Here is a 21,563-nt window from a genome sequence, read left to right as displayed (position 1 = left end):
GCCCCGAAAAGGTTAGCGACCCTCGGCCGTAAATTCAGTAGTAGCATTCCAAGCAGGAGGTGGAACACTACTGGAAAGCACTCCACCTCCTGCTTGGGGCGCTACTATTCAATGTCGCGGCAGCTCGTAGTGTCACATCATTGCAGGCCTCCTCCCCGATTAAAGGGGAGTGGCCTAGTGCTGCACTCATCAGGGCCATGCCGAACCACTGGGGAGCTGGGTGAGTGATCGTGGCCGACACCCTACATACAAAAGTGAAAGGGGACAGGTGTTGGCAGTCGGCCAAAATAAAAATGGCCGCCCGATACCTGCCCCTTTAACTTGCACCGCCGCCGCGGCAAAACCGCCCCCTGATGCTGTCGCACATATCATCCATGGGTCAGGGGGGCGCAAGGGAAGTTTGCGACCGGGTCGCAAGCGGGGCACTGCGCACAGCGATGACGTCATCGCCAGCGGGGCGCTAATGGCTGCCACCGCCGCTAACCTCCCGCTGAATTTTGCGGGAGGCGTTAGCGATGCTGCGCCCGGGCACTAGGGGATTTGCGCCCCGTTAGCACCCCCCGGGGGTACCAACGAAAGGCGCAAACCAACCCAATTTTTCCCCCTATGATTCCGAGTCTGTATGGCTCAATTACTTACTGGGTCAATCCACTGAGTCATTAAGGGAATACTGAGATGTATTTTCCTTTTTAATGCAGCTATTAGTCCCTCATAAGATCAAACATCTCCTCATATCCAGCCTTTTCACGAAAAAATGGAATCAATATTAGGAACTTCCTTATCCTATAAACTGATATGTATTTAATTCACCTGCTTCATCAGTGTTCTATTATCATGCACAACTGGTTTTGTATGCTTTCAAATTAGATACTTTTAATCATTTTGAATTACAAAGTTGTAATTGGATACACAGTATTGAAATAGCAAATACTGTACCGCAAAAACACACTTATTTTGTAATTAGATTAAATTAGCTTAGTTATTGCCAATGTATTTCCTTAACGTGTTATCTACAATTAAGTCCTTAAATCAGGATTGGAAATTTTAATTGGGAATGCGTTTACACTTCAACTGTAATTTTGGGGCAAAGCAGTTTCATTTCATAATAGTATAAACACAGTCTAAATTGGAGTCAGGGCTTGGTCTGACACTGGAATGAATCAGAAACCACGATGTAGCAATACTAAACGTGGAGTGTAAATATGGCCTTAATTAGAAATTAATGTTGCATCTGGTTTGAAAGCTAATGAAAGGCTTTCTAAAAGGTAACAATTATCAACTCCATATATTTGAACAAAAGAAAGATGCCTTATGTCCCAGCATTCTGTATTGCAAGCTGATGATTCAATTTACTTATTGTGAAAATGTTGATTATTGAATGCTTTACTTGGTCTTGGCCTTTTAAGCTCAGGGTAAAACAAGCAGGGATAAATATACAGAAGATAGTCCCAGGTCTTCAGACAATGGACATCCGACTTGACGAGTACTTCATCATTGTTCACCCGGAAGTAACATTCAAAATACCAAGTGTGCGGAAATTCATTAATAGCCAGTTTGTGTTAAGAACAAAACGGGAAATGATGCCAGAATCATGGAAGCAGCGACCAATGCTGGAACTAAGAGGTGTGTTAAAAAATGAAACAACTTCTAAAATGGGGTAGATGTATTTAAAGTGAAATATAAGTTGCAGTGTAAAAATAATGGAAAAAGAACTGGATTTGTAAATCACACCTTCTAACAACATTATTTCTTACATTGTCCAGCTCCATGGGACATTCCCTTGCACAATTCCATTCCTACTTATCCAAACGCAGCAATGGCTTCTCTTCTCTTTCTCACACTGCCACCTATCCTTGGACCTCGCCTCTTCCTCATCTACATTCTACCCCTCGACAATATCATGGGGTCAGCTTTCACATGTATTTAAAATAGAGCCCTTCACATTTTGCAGTCCATAAATTAAATGGCAATGCTGTCTGCAGGTAGCCTTTCTTTATGAGCATTACTCGAAACCAATTACCAACGCAACCTTTTTTTAAAAAAAAAGTTATAATTAAAACTAAGGTTCTTGTTATATTTTTTATGTTGTTTAAATAGTACTAATGACCTCATCAGGGTATTGGCTTCAAGGAGCTATGGCGCCCAAAAATAAGAATGAATTGAATTGGCATTCAAAGAGAGAGTCCTAAATCCAGGGACGATTGAGCATCGGCTGTGCACGCGCATAAATTCAGCGGTTCTGCACAGTGAATTCCATATCCCGTCTGAGCTAGTACCCTAATATGACTCAACAAAAACATTTCAAAAACCAACTAAATAGGAAGAATAAAAGAAAAAGTTGTTTACCATAGTTCTATGCAATTGCAATTTTTAAAGGCTCACTAACTTTTTAAAATCAAAAAATACTAAACAAAAATCTCCCCTGAAAAGTCAAATACATTATATATTATGGCCTAGAAATTCAGTTGCCTTAGCGCCGCTTTTGAGGCGCTAGAGGGACTAGCGCCAGAGTTATGGCCAGTTTAAAAATTCCCTGGGGCCCTAAATCGGCGTTGCACCGGTAGCGCTGCGCCGGCACCGATGACGTCATCGGTGTGCGCAGCGTCCCGGTTGCCATGCCGACGGGCCCTAGCGCCGAAATTCAGTTGCGGCCGCCTCGCCCGTGGCAGCCGCAACTAAGACTCTAGCAACAGAGTCTTGCATGAGTTTGCGCCGGCGCATTAAAGGCCCCGCGGCGGCCGGCCGCTTTCCCGCCGGCCGCCTGCCCGCAGCTCCCTCCCCGGACTTCTCCCCCCCACCCCCCGGAACAGATGCAAGCCCGGCACTTGTCCGAGGTGCCGGGCTCATTTTTAGACAGATTTGCGCGGGCCGCGGCCGGGTGCAGGCAGCTCCTCCTTAACGGAAGGAGGAGGCCTGCACTTCCCGAGCCTGCCGCACCGCATCGGGTGCCGCAGCGCCGGAATTGCGGCGCGAAACGGCAGTTAGCGCCGATTTACCGCCGCAAAGGCCCTTCAGTAGCGCCGGCAGCCGTTTGGGCGCGGCCCTGCTGAATTTTTGGCGCGCGCAGGGGGACTTAGCGCCGGCACTAACTTCCGGCGCTAAAGCCCTGGCTAAGCCAAAACCCAATTTCTAGGCCACTGAATCTAAAAAGGAAAAGCAATATCAGTTCTTTCTTTATGCCAATAATACACAACTCCATTTATCCTCTCTCGATGTTGCCTCCATTCTATCAGACTGCTTTTCTAACATCAAGACACATCTTCCTCTACTCAACATCAAGAAGAACAAAGCCATAGTTTTCGGTCTCTGCCACAAACTCCTCCCTCAGCCACAGTCTCAGGCTGACCCAGACTGTCCACAATCTTTGCACCCTGTTCGACATCGAGCCAAGCTTTAAACCTCTCATCCTAGCCATCATCAAGACCATTTATGCCCACCTCTACAACGTTGCCTGCCTCCACACTTACCTCAGCCCTTCCACTGCTGAAACCTGAAACCCTTATGCCTTTGTAACTCCTGACTCAATTATTGCAGTGCTCTCCTTGTTGGCTCCCCATCCAACATCTTGCAATTTGTCCATAACTCTGCTGCATGTATCCTGTCCTGCACCTGGTCCCACATCTCCATCTCCTCTGTTCTTGCTGGCTTATATGAGCTCCTGATCTCCTAATCCTTGTCCATAAATCCCTCCATGACCTTCCACCACCATATCTCTACAATCTCCTCCAGCCTTGTATCCCCGCCTGAACACTATGTTCCTCTGACTTCCCCTTCTGTGTATCCGCCCCTTCCTTTGCCTCACCTTTGGTGGCAGGTCCTTCAATTACCTGGGTCCTAGTCTTTGGAACTTCCTGCCTCAACCTCTCCATCTCTCTTTCTACATTTGAAAACCACTTTAAAATCCATCTCTTTTGACCCAAATTTCGATCACCTTGCAATGTCTCTTTCCACCTTTTAAAACCTCTTCAAAATCCATCTCTTTGACCAAGATTCTGATCACCTCTCCTATTTCTCCCTTCCTGGCTTGACATCTGTTTTCTTTATATCTATTTGTGAAGGACCTTGGGACATCTCTTTATGTTAAAGGTGTGATATAATGGCAAGTTGTTAATATGTATGAACAGATCAGAAGATTCTAAGACATTGTATTATGGGATGCATTTCATGGCACAACCAAAGTAGTAAAGTTCACAAAGTGGATCTCCAACAGGCTTAGGCTTAGAGTGCTTTGCTTCGAACTCAATATTTTGATCAGTGTTACTATTTTGTAAAGAATCTTTACATTATTATAAATCAGGATAGAAAAACTAATGACCAATTAAACTATATTGCAAATCTGAAATGTGAACATAATAAAGCTTTCACAATAACCATCTTTGTCTCTTAAGTGTAAATTAATATTAATGATCTTTCTCTTTATAGATTTGTATGCACCATATGTATTTATATCTTTATTCAATGTTTTATACAAAATTTAAATAAGATTTAAATCTGAAGCACATTTCCATTGGATTCCCATTTGAGATTTGGGAAGATTTTACTCTCGAGTTACACTAGAAAAGTAACTCAGGCAAAGGCAGGAAATTGGACAGGGATGTGTCCCACTGAATCTCTGCTTAGTTCTGGCCAAGTAGCAATTTTCCAATCTCACTTCCACTGGATGCTCTGCCTAGTAAGGGATGGACATAACAAAATAAAGCGGTAATGATAGAAAATGTGACTTTTGATGTGACTCTATCATTACCATCATAGAATTGCTATTGCTAGTAAAATTCAACAGTCCACTCTAGGGAGTGGAATCGATCACCGGGCGAATGATTCACACTCCCCTATTGGCATGTTACACTGGATCTAGCAGGGGCTCATTAAGGATTTTCCATTCTGGCCCCAGGGCGTCTCCTTTGTGCAGGTGAATACTCCGTTGGGAGCTGCCAAAATATGTAAATTAGATTGACTCTGGAAACATTTTTGAGGTCAGCAGTATGACCATCAGGTGGCCAGATATCCTGCTTACTACACGATAGCCAATGAAGAGGAAAATCTCAGCGATTTCTAAGGGGGTCAAATGTAATAGAAGTTAATAGACTGATGTATTTGGTAGAAATGTACTCCAGACCAGTTAAAGCATGGAATGTTTTGACAGTTACCAAAGTATTACTGTTGCAAAGGAATTTAATAGGTGCTTCTCACACTGATTTTCATCATCTTCCTTCAGGTCAAATGGTGTGGATGGAATATTTACAATGCATGTTGTATCTATGCTCTCCTCTGTTGCGTAGCTTGCATGAGCTTGAAGAAAGGCACATGCACATTTCAGACATCGCCTCTCATGATGTGACCAGGGATCTTATTCTTCTGAATCAGCAGAGGCTTGCTGAGATGGAATTATCCAATCAGCTTGAAAGAAAAAAAGAAGAACTGAGAATTCTCTCCAAGCATTTAGAGGAAGAAAAGAAGAAGACAGAAGCATTGCTCTATGCAATGCTACCAAAGCATGTGGCTAACCAGCTCAAAGAAGGCAAAAAAGTTGAGGCAGGTGAATGGATTTAAAGTAGTTTATATTAATATTATATGAACACATTGACTGTAGAGGATTGATTCATTGTTAAAGTTAGAGCTCAAAAATGAAAATAGGAAGATACTTGAGATAATGAAGAGTTGATAACTGTTGCAGCATGTTCCCCATACAACATTCTTTGGAAGGATTATCATTATTTGAGCATTTACTGCCCTGTACAACCAATAGTCAGCCACTGAAGTTCAGCTACATGCAATTGTAGTGTTTCTCTTTAATGGCACTTTCTCACTTCAAGAAACTGGGAGCAATTCGCTCCAGAGTTCACTTCAGGTTTGAAAAGTTGCTCAATACTGACTCCTCCATACACCATCTTACTTCCTGGATTCAAATGTCTATGAAGACTGTTGATGTTATTGCCTCATGATGTGTGTGATGATGTCACAACATAAGTGCACAGTTAATAAAATTTATGAGAAATTAATAATGATCTCTTGTATTATCCTTAGGAGCGATGACCAATTCTACAAACCTATTCCTTCAATTTAAATATTTTCCTGCCTTGCTAGCAAAGTTCCAGATGTGCTCTCCCTTTACAGAGAGCATCTCATTTACACTGCAGTCTGTAATGTGTGTGTGGGCCCCACAAGTTCAAATGCTGGGGCTTCTATTTCTCGGTCTGCAGTTTGATGCAATCTGACATCACGACTCTATTAACACACCATCTTTAGAAGGGTGGAGTAGAAACCACTTCACAGCAATACCACAGGTGGTGTGTAAATGCTAGATGCAGAGATGGCGCTTTACAAAGGTCAATTGTTGTTAACAATACCTCGATTCCTGTAATGCTGACATTTTCCAAATTATTTCATTTTCTTATCTGGTATTTACATCTCCTCAGTCCATGCAGCAATCCATCCTTAAAGTGGTGTTATTCTACCAATTTAAGCTTTGTGCTAATGTATCATTGAGTTCCCCACCCTTCTTGGCTGGGAGAAAGTGTCTGTCTACACAGAATCTCTCTTCCTTGATTATCTGGTCAGGATTGGGAAGTCACCCTATGAGCAACTGTGGAGGCAACTGCCCTGTCACATCAGGATCAAGACCTTGCCTCACATGTAACCTGTCTTTTCTCTTTACAGATGCTCACTGACCTATGTGTATTTCCAGTCATTTCTGTTTTTATTTCAGATCTCCAGCATTTATATTTTTCCATTTTTATTTTGGCAGAATACCACAGCTTTGGACTCTCCTCATAGCTGTGTATCTTCTGCTTCAAATGTTTATCTACTATTCCCTTAAAAGACACATGGGGAAATTTTCATCTCCCTACTGCCATGTTCATGTTGAAAAGGCAAGACAATTTTTTAAAAACCTACCGCTCACTAGCCGCCCAAGCCTGTCGATTTTCGAACGGGCCTAAAAATGTGCAGCCAGTGCTCCTGTCCAAAACAGGCAGGGGCCTTAATAAAATATTTAAATTGAGGACTCCAACGTCATTTTGAAGTTCCACTGGGTGGAGTGTGTGAAACCTGGCAAAGTGTAAAATGGACTACCAGTTTGCTGTCTTTGATTAAAAATTTAAATTACCACCACTGAGTGCTGGTAGCTCTCCACTCAAATTAAAATAAGGCCCGACCATGAAAATGGTTCGGGCCTCTCGCTGGTGACATTGGGCGGGCAGCGTGATCACTTTGTTCACTGCCCCTCGATCTGCACGATATGTGAAAATCACCCTCATAATATTCTCTGCCTCAACTGTACCCTGTGGCAAATCATTCCTTGAATAAATAATTCCATGCTTAAAGAAACTGTTCCGAACTTTTTCCCCCCATTCGCATAGTAACAATTTAAAATTTATATATTTTTCTTAATTCTAATAAAAATGGAACTGTCAAACTGACAAGTTTCAAGAGATCAATAGTATTAACAATGATTTTCACAGTTAGTTAAATTGTTACTGATATCACGTTTTCTGCTCTAGGTGAATTTAAGGAGTGTACCATACTGTTCAGTGATGTTGTGACATTTACTAGTATCTGCGCTCAGTGTGAACCAATTCAAATAGTGGTTATGCTCAATACCATGTACCTGAAGTTTGACAGACTAACCACAGTCCATGATGTCTATAAGGTATCAATTTTCTTCATTCAATGGGTATGCAGGAAGGCAGTAATAGATTGTATTTTAGTTACTTATTTAAATGCAGGATTAATGCTGTATAGTAAGAAGGTAGGATTTCATTGACATGCATGTTTTCACAGAAAAACAGTTGCCACTAATTAACACTGACAAGACAGTAATAATTTAGCCTCACTAATATAATCTCAAGTCCCCTGAATGTGATACTTTAAAGATATATCTTTATTCCAAATTGTAAAGGTGGAGACAATAGGAGATGCCTACATGGTGGTCGGAGGAGTCCCTGTACCAGTATCTTCACATGCTGAGAGGGTAGCAAATTTTAGCTTGGGAATGATCATAGCAGCTAAAGGTGTAACAAATCCTGTAACTGGAAAACCTATCCAGGTACGTTATTATTTTCAATAGTATTAAAAGATAAAGTTTATTGATTGATTCAAATTGGATAGTGCAAAGTAATAAATTGCAGAGCCATGTTTGTGTTTTTAATTATCATATTAGTTATGTGAGTACAGTAGCCTCTGTCTCTTTATAAAGATAAGAGTTGGAGTAACCACTGGCCCAGTCCTGGCTGGAGTGGTTGGTGAAAAGATGCCTCGATATTGCCTTTTTGGAGATACAGTCAACACAGCTTCAAGAATGGAAAGCCATGGCGTACCAAACAAGATCCACCTCAGTCCCAGTGCTTTCCGGTAAAAGATTCAGTTCAATGTTTTTGTAGCATAACCTTAATGTTATACATGCACTTTATTAAAATATAAATGTTACAGAATACTAAGCAGCCAGCTGAAAATCTTCTTTTCCATTGAAGCCACAAGTAGAGGATGTTTATTTCTTCCTTGCTCCAATGATAAATTGAGATTTAATTTCATTTGTTTTCTATTTCAGAGCGCTTAAGGATAAAAACTTTGAAATACATGAAAGAGGTGAGATTGAAGTTAAAGGAAAAGGGAAGATGTGCACTTATTTCCTCGTTAGAAACCTGGTTGCGTCAGAAAATGAAATCCTGGGCAGGCCACTAAGGGAGTCAGATTCTGGCCGAGAATCTGTGCAGTCCCTACCTGAATCAAAGGCAGAAGATGCCAATCAAAAAGGTACAGTTTAACTCAAAAGCCACAAATGTTAAAATGCAAGTTAAATGTTCTGAAGCATATGGTGGATTGAGGCTGCAAAGCTTCAGTTCTCCAGGAAAAATATAGCATTGACAAAAGGTTTGTTGGGTTCTGGATATGGTTATGGATTTATTTTCATAATCACAAGTTTATGATTATAGGTATATATCTAGGTCAAAAAGATGATGTGGTGTTTAAAACAGGGAGTCAAGACCAAGTGTAGTCTTCAGGTAAAGTGGGGTTAGAGGGTGAAAGATAATTGGACCAGGATGCAAAGCAAAAGTTACAGCAAGTTGGGATGCAAAGAAGTCGTATTTGAGTGTAGCAATTAACCTGCAGTACAGACTGAGGAGCTAAGAGACACAACACTGGGCCTGTTCAGTGCCAACAGGAGGGCATAATTACAGTGTGACAAATGAACATAGGCAGTTTCCATTATAAATTTGATAGGAATTTATAATGGGAAAAATTGCACACAAGTGTGACAACAAGAAGTAAGGTTTCGTTAACAGGAAGTGCATGCAGATACAAGATTTTTAAAATTACTTGTCAATTACCTAACTTTTTAGACCAGTATCATAAAACAAAATACAATACTAGAAGTATATGGCTGTTTTTTCCCTTCTCTCTTTTGTTCATATTTTCTGGTGATACTGGGCAGGGACAGAAAATTGGGTGGGGACCAGAAATACAGGAACTTTGCTCATTTGTATGGCCATTCTGATCTTCTGGCATCATTTCTGCCAGATACCAGTAGTGCCCATCCAAATGCGGGCAGGTACAGGAAACTTCGCGATATCCGGCACCGACGGGACCGAGCTGCTGCCGATCTATCAAAAATTCCGGATAGACCAGCGCTAATGTTGAAGGATACGGAGGTTTTCATCTCTGTATCTGACAACAAACACTGTTGCTTAGCAACAGCTTGTAAGCACTCGGCCCGTACCTTGGAAGCGTCTCTGAAGCTGTTGCTAAGCTACAGAGACGCTTTCCAGCGCCTGACTGTTAAAAAAATGCTAGGAGAAGAAAAAAAACTAACCAAAATGGCTGCTGATTTCTGCCGTTAGATCGAGGTTTCCGGACATACAACCTCCAGATAAACCAAAGTTTCCTGTATATTTAAATGAGGCAGTAATAATGGAGTGGCATCACATTTTCCATCATTATCGCTTCAATTGCCCCAGAGTCTACTAATGCTTGAATGCAGCAGGCATCCAGCATTGCTAGGTGATGTGTAACATGTGAAATAAATGAAAAGGACACAATAGACAATTAAATGGATGCAAGATAGCCACATTGCTTAATTGACAATTTTCAGTGGAGGCTGCATCTTGTTTTTATTCCAAGATGCTACCTGCACCTTTAATCCTCCCCCACTTCGACTGCCAAGACCCCATCAAAAATGTTAATATTTTAGGTTTCAGCCTTGGCTCATTGGTAGCACTCCAAGTCAGAAGATCGGTCAGGAGTTCAAGCCAACTCCAGGGTGACACTTCAGTACAGCACCTAATGACTTCTTCAAAATGCAGTACTGAATGAGATTGCTGGCTTTCAGATTGTCTGCCCACTCAGGTAGGCATAAAAGATCCCATGGCACCTAAGAAGAGCAGGAGAGTTCTCTGTGTCTTGGACAATATTTATCCTGCAACCAACATCACTAAAACAATCTAGTAATTTATCTCATTGATGTTTATGGGACCTTGTTGTGCACAAATTGGCTTCTTCAATTGGAATGTATTCCATGCCCAGCACTAACATCTTTCACATTGATCAGCACAAAAATTCAAAAAGTAAAATACATTTTCCAAGCTCCCATACAGCTCTATGCATTGTTTGAGATTATTTTTAAACTTTCCGTTGCACTATTTGTAAAGTCAGTGACTTGGCACCTGACTTTACACTGCACAATCTGTCTTCATTCCAAGTCCAACTGTATCCCCTCCAGGTAAACTATGTAGTGTAATTGACCTAGCACTAAGGGGGCATGGAGAGACTGGGACACTGGCTAAGTGAGGTAAGGAGCTCCACATTTCATCCAACCAATTGTGTATTTGGTCGCACTTGATAAAGTTGCCAGCTGGAAAATGTCCCATTTTGCAAAACCCTCATCATCTATTTCGCATAAACAAACAATAATTATAGCACCCAACACTACTATTATTCGTTCTTGCACTCAGGTAATTTTAGAAAAAAGTTACATCTTTTATTGGAATAATTTATGTGTTGATGACCCTTCCATGCTGTTTCCAGAACCTTTTCCAGGAGCATCTAAGAGATATTCCAGTTAGTAGTTCCATTTCTAGATTTCCCTTACAGAGAAATAATAAAACGTTATTACAATTTCCAAATGTTGGAACAGATTGTATTTTCTTCTTTAAAGTGCTTCATTTTTTTTTTGGATAGATGCCAGATGCAATACATATCAGGATCGGCGACCCACCATTGCAATGAAATACACCGATAGGCCCGAGGTTGTCCCAGAAAACAATTATCCAATAATAAAGGACATGGCAGGTTCGCTTCATTTTTCAAACAAATAAAGTAAGTGGTGGGAAGTCGCAAATGGAAATAATGTGGGATTCTTTTTCCTCCCCCCACAGGAAAAACACGTGACTCGGAAAGTTATGGCAGTCTGCACAGTGTACATAGCATTCAGCAATCAGACTGTGACCCCCATCAGCTTTCAAAGGATCATGATGAACAAGCAACAGGGAAACCCAGTCAGAAAAACATCAAATCAAACTTGTGCATTTTACTATAAATGCTCTAAATAAAAACAAAAAAGATTACCAGTTCTTATTCAACTTTCACAATGTTATGTGTTGTGCTAAATAAACAGCCCAATTGCTCCGAATGTAATTACTTCAACAACACATTAAATTTATGTTGAAAAGAGAAAGGAAACGGGGCAGTATATACACATTCTTGAATACAGTTTTATTAATGTATTGCCTGATAAATTGTGCGTTACATCAGAAAATTCAGTAATTTACAATGAACACTCCATTCTGACAATGTATGTAAATCTATTTAATGTACTGCACAACATTTATGCTTCTGGATCCCACAGACTATCTGCCACATATGACACTGTGAGAAGGCAATACAATTTTAATATTTTACTTTTATGAATCGTGATTAATATTCACTGAAGGCATTATATAAAATAAATATTCAGATTTATACATTATTAAGAATGTGCCAAATTTTAACTTGGCTCCGTTATCCTAATTTGAACGGAATCCTACCTAATGATTTCCTCCTCATCTTATAGCAAGGATGGAGTCCATTCAGCCCCTCCTGTCTTTGTCAGCTCTTTGAAAGATCTATCCAATTAGTCCCACTCCCCTGCTCTATCCCCATAGCCTTACAAAATATTTTCTTTTGAAGTATATATCGAATTCCCTTTTGAAAGTTACTGTTGAATCTGCTTCCACCACCCTTTCAGGCAGTGCCTTCCAGATCATAACTCACTGAGTTTTAAAAAAACTCTTCATCGCCCTCATCCAACCCATCTTCACGTACCAGAGTTAACTAAAACTCCAGTGTTAAGTAAATATATGCATGCATTAAGGTTTCAGAAGAAAAAAACAAACTAGGCTAAATAAACGCAACATTTAATGATTTTGTTTTATAAATTTGATGCGAAAGAAAATATTTTCATAACGCACGGGTTAAATGGCAGCCTATTTGCCCAAATGGACATGTTTATTTCAAATGTGTCTGGGTGGTAAAAGAGGAGGGAGAGTATAATCGCCCCAAATCTTCCTGCTTGCGTTGAACAATGATATTTTGGACCTGCTTATCTCATTTTGCTATATCTTCCATTTCGTTGGTAGATATAAGCACAACACCAAGGTGCACACAGATACATACTTGCACGCACACACCAGTTTCTCAATGAAGTAGAAATTCAGGTCAGCAGACAAACACGTATTGAATTTCCTCAAGTCATTGTTTACTATGGGTACACATTTGAGCCACAACAGTTACTTACATTCATGGAATTACAGATTTCGTAGGTCTGGAAACTATACCTCTCCGAGGTAAAGAAACCCTTTCCTGAAAGAATGTAGCAATTTGATACAAATGTGTATGTAAAACTATTCAAATATAAAGCAAATTACTTAGGAATCGTTTTCCTGAATAGGAGACAGCTGATCGCAATTCTGATTCTCTGGGTGCTGGGAAGGGCCTTGATTTTCAGAATGAGATGCAACATCCACAGGCAAAAGAAAGGTTACAGACTTCACTTTAAATCTGTTGAGAGAATTTGAAGAAACATATTCACTGCACTACATAACTTGAAGTGTTACATAGAATACTCTACCGCCTATCATTTCTTTACATTGCAATGATCTTAAATCATTTGAAATTGTTATTGAGCAATTGTCAGCATGCATTTAATTGGTCAAAACTAGAATGATAGCAATTCAAACTGAAATATTGGTTGAATCTAGTACGGACCTGTGACCATATAAAATATACAATTTACACAAGGATACAAGGGTACAGTGTGCTTGAATGTATCTGCTCCAATGATTTAAGTTATTTGATATCTGTTCTAACTTTCTAACATTTGGCACTGCACCAACTTCATTTAATAATTCTAATATCACATTTCCTCTGTTGTAGGAATTAAATTATAATTTTCACAAAACATTGGTTTCTTAAACAAAAACAGAAATTGCTGCAAACACACAGCAGGCCAGTCAGCATTTGTAGAGAGAGTAAACAGGATGACGCTTCAGGCAGAACTCCTGCTTTTTTCCAGCATTTTCTGTTTTTGTTCAAATTTCCAGCATCCGCAGTATTTACATTAGTATCTGAAACAATTATAGATTTAATACCGAAAGCAACTACCTTCTGTTCTACATCGTTATTTGAATAAATGTTATAGACTTAATCGTTCAGCTTTACTTTACTTTAGATACATACAAGTGTAAATTTGTATGACATTTAACACTTTATAAAAATAGTTATATTTAAGTATAATTTAACCTAAGATAACATACACACTCACTAAACTGATCTAGTCATCATAACTCAGAAATATATCACCTCAACTATTTTTCTAGGGCTGATGGCTAATCAATCACTGAGTTGTTTACAGAATCATTTTATATTTAGTCACAGGCACTCTCTCAATCTGAATTTACATTTTTTAGTCTGGTTGAAGTGCTATTTCTGGACAGTCAGCTGTAACTTTCAGTTTGATCTCAAGAGGCTTATTTTATTGCTTACTTGCACTTATGGACGTATTCTTGCAAGGTTGTTCCTTGGGGATATTTCTCTTCAGAGGTGTTAGTGCCCGGCAATCGAGCAAGAATTCCTTGGCTTTTAGCGAGTTTCATTATTGTGCAAGGCTGAGTCGCTGCCACGGATGTTGGCTCCTCTTGCTCACTCATTTGATCGGTTTGATTCTGATCTGGAGATTTCTAACGTTTATTGCCCACAGTGAAGGCACGTAAAGATGATATGGAGTAGCGTCTCACGGTCATCGTGTTATCTGCAAATTAATTTGTGCATTATATGTCCAATGCATTTCTCAGACACTGGCGAAAATACATCTTATTGAAATCAAAATATATAGAATGTCGCCGCCACTCCACTTCTGCTCAGAACTCAAATTGTACTCAGGTTGATCGTATATAAGGGTAACAACCATTTTACAGATTAGTTAATCTCACACATTACGTACTTTGACGGTACAGCTCCTAAAATTGAAGCCACGTCATTTAGAATGAACATGACACTATTGTCTTATTAAATAAAAACAGAAAATGCTGGAAATATTCAGCAGGTCAAGCAGCATCTGTGGAGAGAGAAACAGTTAACGTTTCAGGTCGATGACCTTTCTGCCTGACCTGCTGAGTATTTCCAGCATTTTCTGTTTTTATTTCAGATTTCCAGCAGCCGCAGTATTTTGCTTTTGTACTATTGTCTTATTATTGTCTTGGCCTTAAACAACTTCGCCTCCCATATCCATTCTCATCGAATCCTTAGTAAGAGGATTCCAGGTTCAAAATAAAAGTGATCCCTATGCAACACTTCATTAAGTCAGAGAATCCAATATCACATACTTTATTGCTTATTGGAAAATAAGCTTTGGGAGAATTCTGGGAAAGGATTACTATTTTATAGTAATGTGCCTGCATAATAACTATGAGGTGTCACTATAGGTTAGCCTGCAAAATAACAGTCACTACACTTTAGGAGTCACTGATGAAGCGTTTGCGAGGTCGTGCGCGAGAGCGTGTTATGGCGCTATGTAAATGCATGTTCTTTTCCTAACAATTTGTTCTTTTGAGATTCTTTTCTGCAAACCAACTCGGTTTATACGATTATTTTGGAAATGAGGCAAAGTTGCTGAAGATGGAAGAAAAACGTGAATTGGTCAATTTAACATTTGAAATGTGCTGACATTATCGATAAACAGTAAACACATACGTGTCTAAAGCAGAAGTGTGAACTAGAAGATTAACTTGAAACCAACACAGACATGTCAGTAGCGCCAAGTAAGCAATAAGTCATACGATAGCAAAATACTGCGGATGCCGGAAATCCGAAATAACAACAGAAAATGCTGGAAAAACTCAGCAGGCCAGGCAACATCCCTGGAGAGAGAAACAGAGTCAACGTTTCCGGTCGAAACCCTTCTACAGAAGGCGAAGTTGTTTAAAGTTCTGTAGAAGGGTTTTGACCCGAAACGTTGACTCTATTTCTCTCCCCACCGATGTTGCCTGGCCTGCTGAGTTTTTCCAGCATTTTCTGTTGTTATTAAGCAATAAGTCATGCCTGGAAAGGTAGGAAGTAGCTGGACATTGAAAATGACTGCGATCAGTGGCAAATGCGGATACTCTGTATATTCTTTGCATTTTCCAGTTCACACTGGCACTATTTACCTCTGGCTTCTCCTTCCAGTATAGGGGCGGAGATATTTCTGCGCAGGTTAGCGTGCGTTAATGCCTCCTCGGTTTTTAGCTGCTGTTGAAGAGCGGAAATAGTTGCTTTTTCCAACATTTCTGCTCTTTTCCCAGACTGACTTAACTTCACTCGTAGGGCCTTGTTTTCTGACTCCAGTTTCTTCATGTCTGAACGCATTTCTTTGATGATCTGCATAAGGCGCTTGTTACTTTCCATGGTGCTGAAAGCTCCCAGAACCGCACAGCCACAGTCGGGTTTCCTTGGCTGCTCCAGAGGCGAGTTCACGCAGAGCCAAATTTTCAATGTTCAATCCTCGTCCGTCCTTTTAATGGATCAAGCATCACAAGCGGGAAGGTCGCATTTATCACTTAATGATCAATAGGTTCAGGTGACTAGACACAAGACCTTTTAAATAATTTATTTGTGAGTTCAGATGGTTTCAATTTTCGGTCGAACATTGCTTTGTAAGTTTAACCAAGCGACATGTGTAAAACGATACTCATCATTGTTGGTTTTATTTGGTTATGTAAAAATTATAGCATTTTATGTATTTCTCCTACAATTTGACGGTACTGTACTAGTAAAATCACCCGTGCCATTAAAACGTATACACATTATAAACCGTCTAAATTTCCATTTTACTCCACATGGCTCGTTCGATTTTAATACTTCTTGTAACACATAGACATAAATCCTGTGGGGGCACTGGGCTATGTCCTCACATCAAAGTGTTTCTTTTTTCCACCTCCACCTTCTCAATTATTCATGCACGCCAGGGATCCAGTGAAGTCCTGTCGGATTTGCTGTTGTACAACCGCAGTATACTTAGTCTAGAATATGTTGGCACTTATTAAGTCGGTAATCTATATGCCATTTGTAGTATTATTTCGCTGCCTAATTTACCGTACCTTATTCTACTCCTTTCACTAAGACATGTGAATAGAAAAGTGGTCGGTAAATTTGAGATGCCAGGCTCGGCTATTTAATATTGCATGGCACTGTTTGTTTTCAGTGCAGACGTCAGTGACTATGATTCGTGTTTCATGCCATGTACAGACATGGTGCTTAACGTTTCCTGCAGAATATATTGTGCATACAGCAAAGTGAATCCGATGTTCACTTTCCATTTTGATGATAAATTGCAGCAGTTAGAAAAGGACAAAATAAACATTTGAATTTTAAAAAACTCAACCCGTAAAACCGAATTTAATAAAATTACACCTACTCATTAGCATTTCAGTATAGACAATACGTTCTGCAAGAAAACATAGATTGCAAGGCTTCCAACTTTTTACACTAAGGAGGAAGACAAAGTGGCTACGATATAATTGCATGCCCCCTGAATCAAGCAGAATAACCGAGTTAAAAAGGAACACAATATTTATTATTTGTGGGACTACATTAAGGTATTGACTATACGTTTGTATCACGTATGCAGACTAAATATTGATAGTTTAATTGTGGTGGAGTATTTTTGAAGCTGGAGCAGTGATTCCACGAATAATCTAATATATTAAGGGGCATACCCAGTGTGGCATCCTTTAAAACTATTACAAAGGCAAGATACTGCAGATGCTGGGAATCTGAAATAAAAACAGAAAATGCTGGAAATACTCAGCAGGTCAGGCAGCATCTGTGGAGAGAGAAACAAGGCAAAAGGAGATGATAAGTAAAGAAACAAAAGATGGGTCATGGGCAGGTGTAAATGGGAATATCAGGGCTCTACTTTCCCTAAGGGAGTGACTAAAGCAAGAGTGAAAGCTCAGTATTGTTGACTTGCAATGCTCTATAGCAGATGCCAGTGTCAAACTGATACCTTCAGCAGAACTGGGGGGAAAATCTTCAAAAAGTATTTAAATAAGGTTGTAAATCTGTCAACACATGGTACTATAAAAAGAAAATGTACAATAAACTCAGTGTGCCACAGAAACCTAAACCATGAATCAGTCAATCTTGTGTAAATTGGTATCAATTAGTGGTTTATTTTTTCCATAAATCTGGTATTGTCTCTAAAACAGAATGGATCAGAGGTCTCAGTAAAATTTGCTTTTCCTGTCAGCTAACTCTATCATAACCCTGATTTAGCATCACAATGACTCATAATTTCCTATTTTTGGAGAACTAGTTTATAATCCTCACTCCCTTGGTTAGCAATGGAGGAATGTGCTTATCTATCTGAGTCCAAAATTAATTTAATATGTCTACTGTTCTGTCAGGACAAGAAATGTGCTGCAGAAATGGTACTCTGTTGAATAAGAGGGACAGAAAAATCTATGAATACTGAATTTGTTAGCTCCTCACTTATTTTGCGCTCTGCTAAGTGCAAAATTAGGTACCTGGTCTCCTGTTGGTGTTGTTTGCTCCACATTGAAAAGACATGCAAGTGAGGGCATTCAGATTTCCAATGTTTCCTGTGGTTGTTAATGGCTATTAAGCTTATTGCCTGTCGGGAAGGGAGTTCGTAAATGTGTACTCTAAATTTTTTAACAGCCGATGTTATATTGCAAGATGGGCCTTTGCTTTACATTGTACCTACAACACCAAGAGGTTAGAAAAGGTCAAAGAATACATGTCAGGATGATCAGATGACATCAGAGCCAGACTGCCATTATGCCATGAACAGTATGTGTAACCCCAGGTGCATTTACATGGACAACAAGAACAGCTTCTTCCGCAGGCTCCAGATGAGCAGGAAGGCAGATGTAGATCTGCTGCAAAGAGACATGCAGCCAACCTTTACCATGGAGAAGGCACAGTTAGTGACAGTCAAGGTCATTTCTTCCCTCACAGATTTTCTGCCTTTGCCTTCTTCCAGGCAAGCAAAGAATCATCTGGCCTTTTTCTCCCCACAGATATGTCAAACAAGTCACTGACACAAGGGTGATTTTAGGTTAATATTAAGAAAAGGAAAATTTGTTAAATCAGGAATGTACATGATGAAGTAAAGAGGTTTTTTTTTTGCATTGATGTTGGTCTTCATAGTCTTAATTATGTAAGAGGAAGACCCATGAGGTAGTAGCATTGGAGGAAAATTTAGAAGATGTAAGAATTTCAATATGTTTTTATACAGAACAAAGACAGAACAGTAATGTACATAGAATTGGTTCAAACTGTGTTCTTGCAAATCCTGTCTTTTCCCCTCAATGACACTGATAACATTGGTGAAGGATGAATTTCAGGACCAAAGACAAAGGATAGGTACATACAGATTATTAAATAAATAAGATAGTTGGATAATGTTGAGGTATAAGGGTTGTTAGGATTAAAACACACATGGGGGCTATTTCTCCCACTGTAGCATTGGTAGTTTAGGTGCTGAAGAGTCTCCGATGTGGCCAAGATGGGGTTTTGAATTGCAATACTTGGTTAGATGCCATTTTGGTAAAGGTGTTTAAGCACGCGCTAGGAATGCCGCCGAGGATGATTAATCCTCTGATTACCAATTAAATTGGCTCCTAACACTCATTAAAGAGGCTGCACACCATTTGGCTGGCTAGCATGGCAATTACTGACCTCTCCTAACAGCGACCAGCTGAACGGGAATAATAAGTCGTTGGTGAGGATTGCGAGTGCTACTTAAACCCATGCTCAGCTTTCACTGTTCACTTGCTGATTGAGATTGACTGACTACAATGGGGTCAATTTTCAATGTGCCATGAGGCGGGCTTTTAGGCATGCGGGGGGCTAAAATCCCGAATTTGGGGGTCCCGACACCATCCTGCCCAAAACCCGCCTCCATGTAAGTCCCGCCGACCCAAGGTGGGAAGGGATTAGTGCCAATTAACTGCCTGTTAACAGATAGTTAACAGGCAGTTTTTAGCCTAATCCCTATTTTGAAGGTTGTCCTGTGGGATTCCCGATGGCTCCAAACCACGCCAGGTTAGAGGAGTCGGGCCGTCGGGTTGAAGGACTTGGAGAGGTCGAGATGTCAGTGTTCAGGTGAGTGATGGGTGCATGAGTGCAAAAGTAAGTGTGTTTGGTGTGTCTAAAGTGTGTAAAGAAGTTTAAATTACCTGTACTTACCTTTACAGCCTTCCTTCCTCGAGGCTTCGGGAGTCCATCATTCAGCCGGCACAGAAAGCAGAATGGCTGTGATCTGTTAAAAGTGACAGCCTGCAGCTTTCAGTGCCGCGAGATTTCTAACTAAGTCTGCGTAGAAGGACTCAGGTTAGAAGTAAGACTGCGGCGAGATTTCTAACTGAGTCTGCGTAGAAGGACTCAGGTTAGAAGTAAGACTGTCAGTGTTTGACAGCTTCAAACAGCTGTGAAACACTGATATTTCATCTGTCAACACGTCTTGACAGATGAAATTTCAGTCTGTGACGTCACCTGTTGCCGGGTGGCCCTTAATTGGCCTGCTGAGCCTGCTGGGCGGGCTCAACAAGGTCATTCAAGTGAAAATCACATGGATTGGCCGCATCTCGATGGAGGCGGGACTACAACCCGAAAGTTGTAGTCCCACCTCCTTCCCGATTTCTGAATGAAAATCCAGCCCAATGTGTTTGAAGAAGACTTTTGATGCACATCAGGAGACTTTCTAGGACACTTGGTCAGGACTTCACCAATACTCTATCAACATTTATTCCAGAAATTCTCTGAGGACTTCAACTAAAGAGAGTGAGTGCTGCGCTGCTGTACCTTACAGGAGACCTTATAGGAGTTACCAGGAGAAAGGGAGTGATGGGGATCTTGCTACGTGTCTCCCTTGGTTTGGAGGAGGAATGGGATAAGGAGATGAGGTCAGGTAGAGCAGCACAGCTGCTGGGGGAGAGAGGGACAGGAGGGCGAGGAGGGCTCCAGATTCATGGTGATTTGCTGCATGCTCCACAATCTGGTGATCATGAGAGACCAGACGTTACCACCAGCGATTGTGCCAGAGGATCAAGTTCAGAAGCCACATGAGGAGGAGTAGGAGGAGGAAGTTGAGGAGGAGGAGGAAGATGAGGGGGACCAGGGGGCGCACCACAGGGTTCCAGGCAGATGGCCCGCACATGGGAGAGACGCTCGCTGCCATCTAATTAAAGACCGCTTTTGAGAGACGTCCTCCACCATCAGATACCGGAGCACTGTTGCCACATGCCTTATCTACCATGACTGAGGATCCATCAAGAAGTCCACCATCTGCACTCAATCCTTTCAACCCCTTCCCTAGGAAGAACACAATAAAAAAAGACCACCAATCCTACCACTACTCAATTACAATAATCACTCTTTATCTCGAGCAAAAACAAACAATGAAAATATGACACAACCAATAACAATTAGAAATATTAAACTATTCACCCTGGTGCTTATCCTTAGTGGCTATCCTATAAGTGCTCTTGCCTACTCTGGTGCTTTTAGGAAGTGCAACCCGAGTGGCGGCAGCATGTGAGTTGGATGGCTGCTGAGAATCTGAAGAGGGCAGTTCAGATGTCCTCCTGGGATGCCCTTGAGAAGCTGTAGGTCTTGAAGGCCCCGCCTCAAACTGCACCATCTCAGCATAGGCTTGAGTAGTCCAGGCCACCTGGCTGACAGACAACTGCAATTGGAGTGGCAGGAGATGGAGCAGGAATGCTGCCATCAGGAGAGAGTCCAGTAGGTTCCTGCTCAATGATTTCCACGCCATTACCTCAGGGCATCTGTTCAGCCAGCCCAGTGATCTGCGTGAGGATAGATCTCTGGGCAGCTGAGACACTCTGCAAGCCCCTTTCAACGGAGGAGCCCAGAGCCACCATGGCAGCTACTTGAGCTTCCATTGCAGCACTTTGCCATTCCATGGAAGAGGCTAGTGGTGCAATGGAAGCTGTTTGGGCTTGCATTGCAGCACTTTGTTGTTCCATGTTAGCTGTTTGGCGTTCCATGGAAGTTGATATGACTGCAGTGGA

General features: G+C 40.9%; 1 protein-coding gene across 1 annotated transcript in view; it reads left to right on the top strand.

Annotated features, from left to right (window-relative positions):
* LOC147115843 (guanylate cyclase soluble subunit beta-2-like) overlaps positions 1-15,409 on the top strand; it is a 59,649-nt gene extending 44,240 nt beyond the window's left edge. Inside the window, exons 9-16 of the mRNA XM_085990459.1 lie at positions 1,407-1,623; positions 5,216-5,536; positions 7,500-7,648; positions 7,898-8,044; positions 8,195-8,349; positions 8,546-8,751; positions 11,173-11,283; positions 11,370-15,409. Of these exons, the coding sequence (XP_085846585.1) occupies positions 1,407-1,623; positions 5,216-5,536; positions 7,500-7,648; positions 7,898-8,044; positions 8,195-8,349; positions 8,546-8,751; positions 11,173-11,283; positions 11,370-11,530 (1,467 nt within the window). The 3' untranslated portion in view covers positions 11,531-15,409. The remainder of the gene's footprint in view (positions 1-1,406; positions 1,624-5,215; positions 5,537-7,499; positions 7,649-7,897; positions 8,045-8,194; positions 8,350-8,545; positions 8,752-11,172; positions 11,284-11,369) is intronic.
* Positions 15,410-21,563: the final 6,154 nt, after the last annotated feature.

The sequence above is a fragment of the Somniosus microcephalus genome, chromosome 6, assembly GCF_052327205.1.
Source record: "Somniosus microcephalus isolate GS21.2 chromosome 6, FLI_Smic_1.0, whole genome shotgun sequence".
NCBI classification, from domain to species: domain Eukaryota; kingdom Metazoa; phylum Chordata; class Chondrichthyes; order Squaliformes; family Somniosidae; genus Somniosus; species Somniosus microcephalus.
This window is presented reverse-complemented; position numbering and strand designations above follow the sequence as displayed.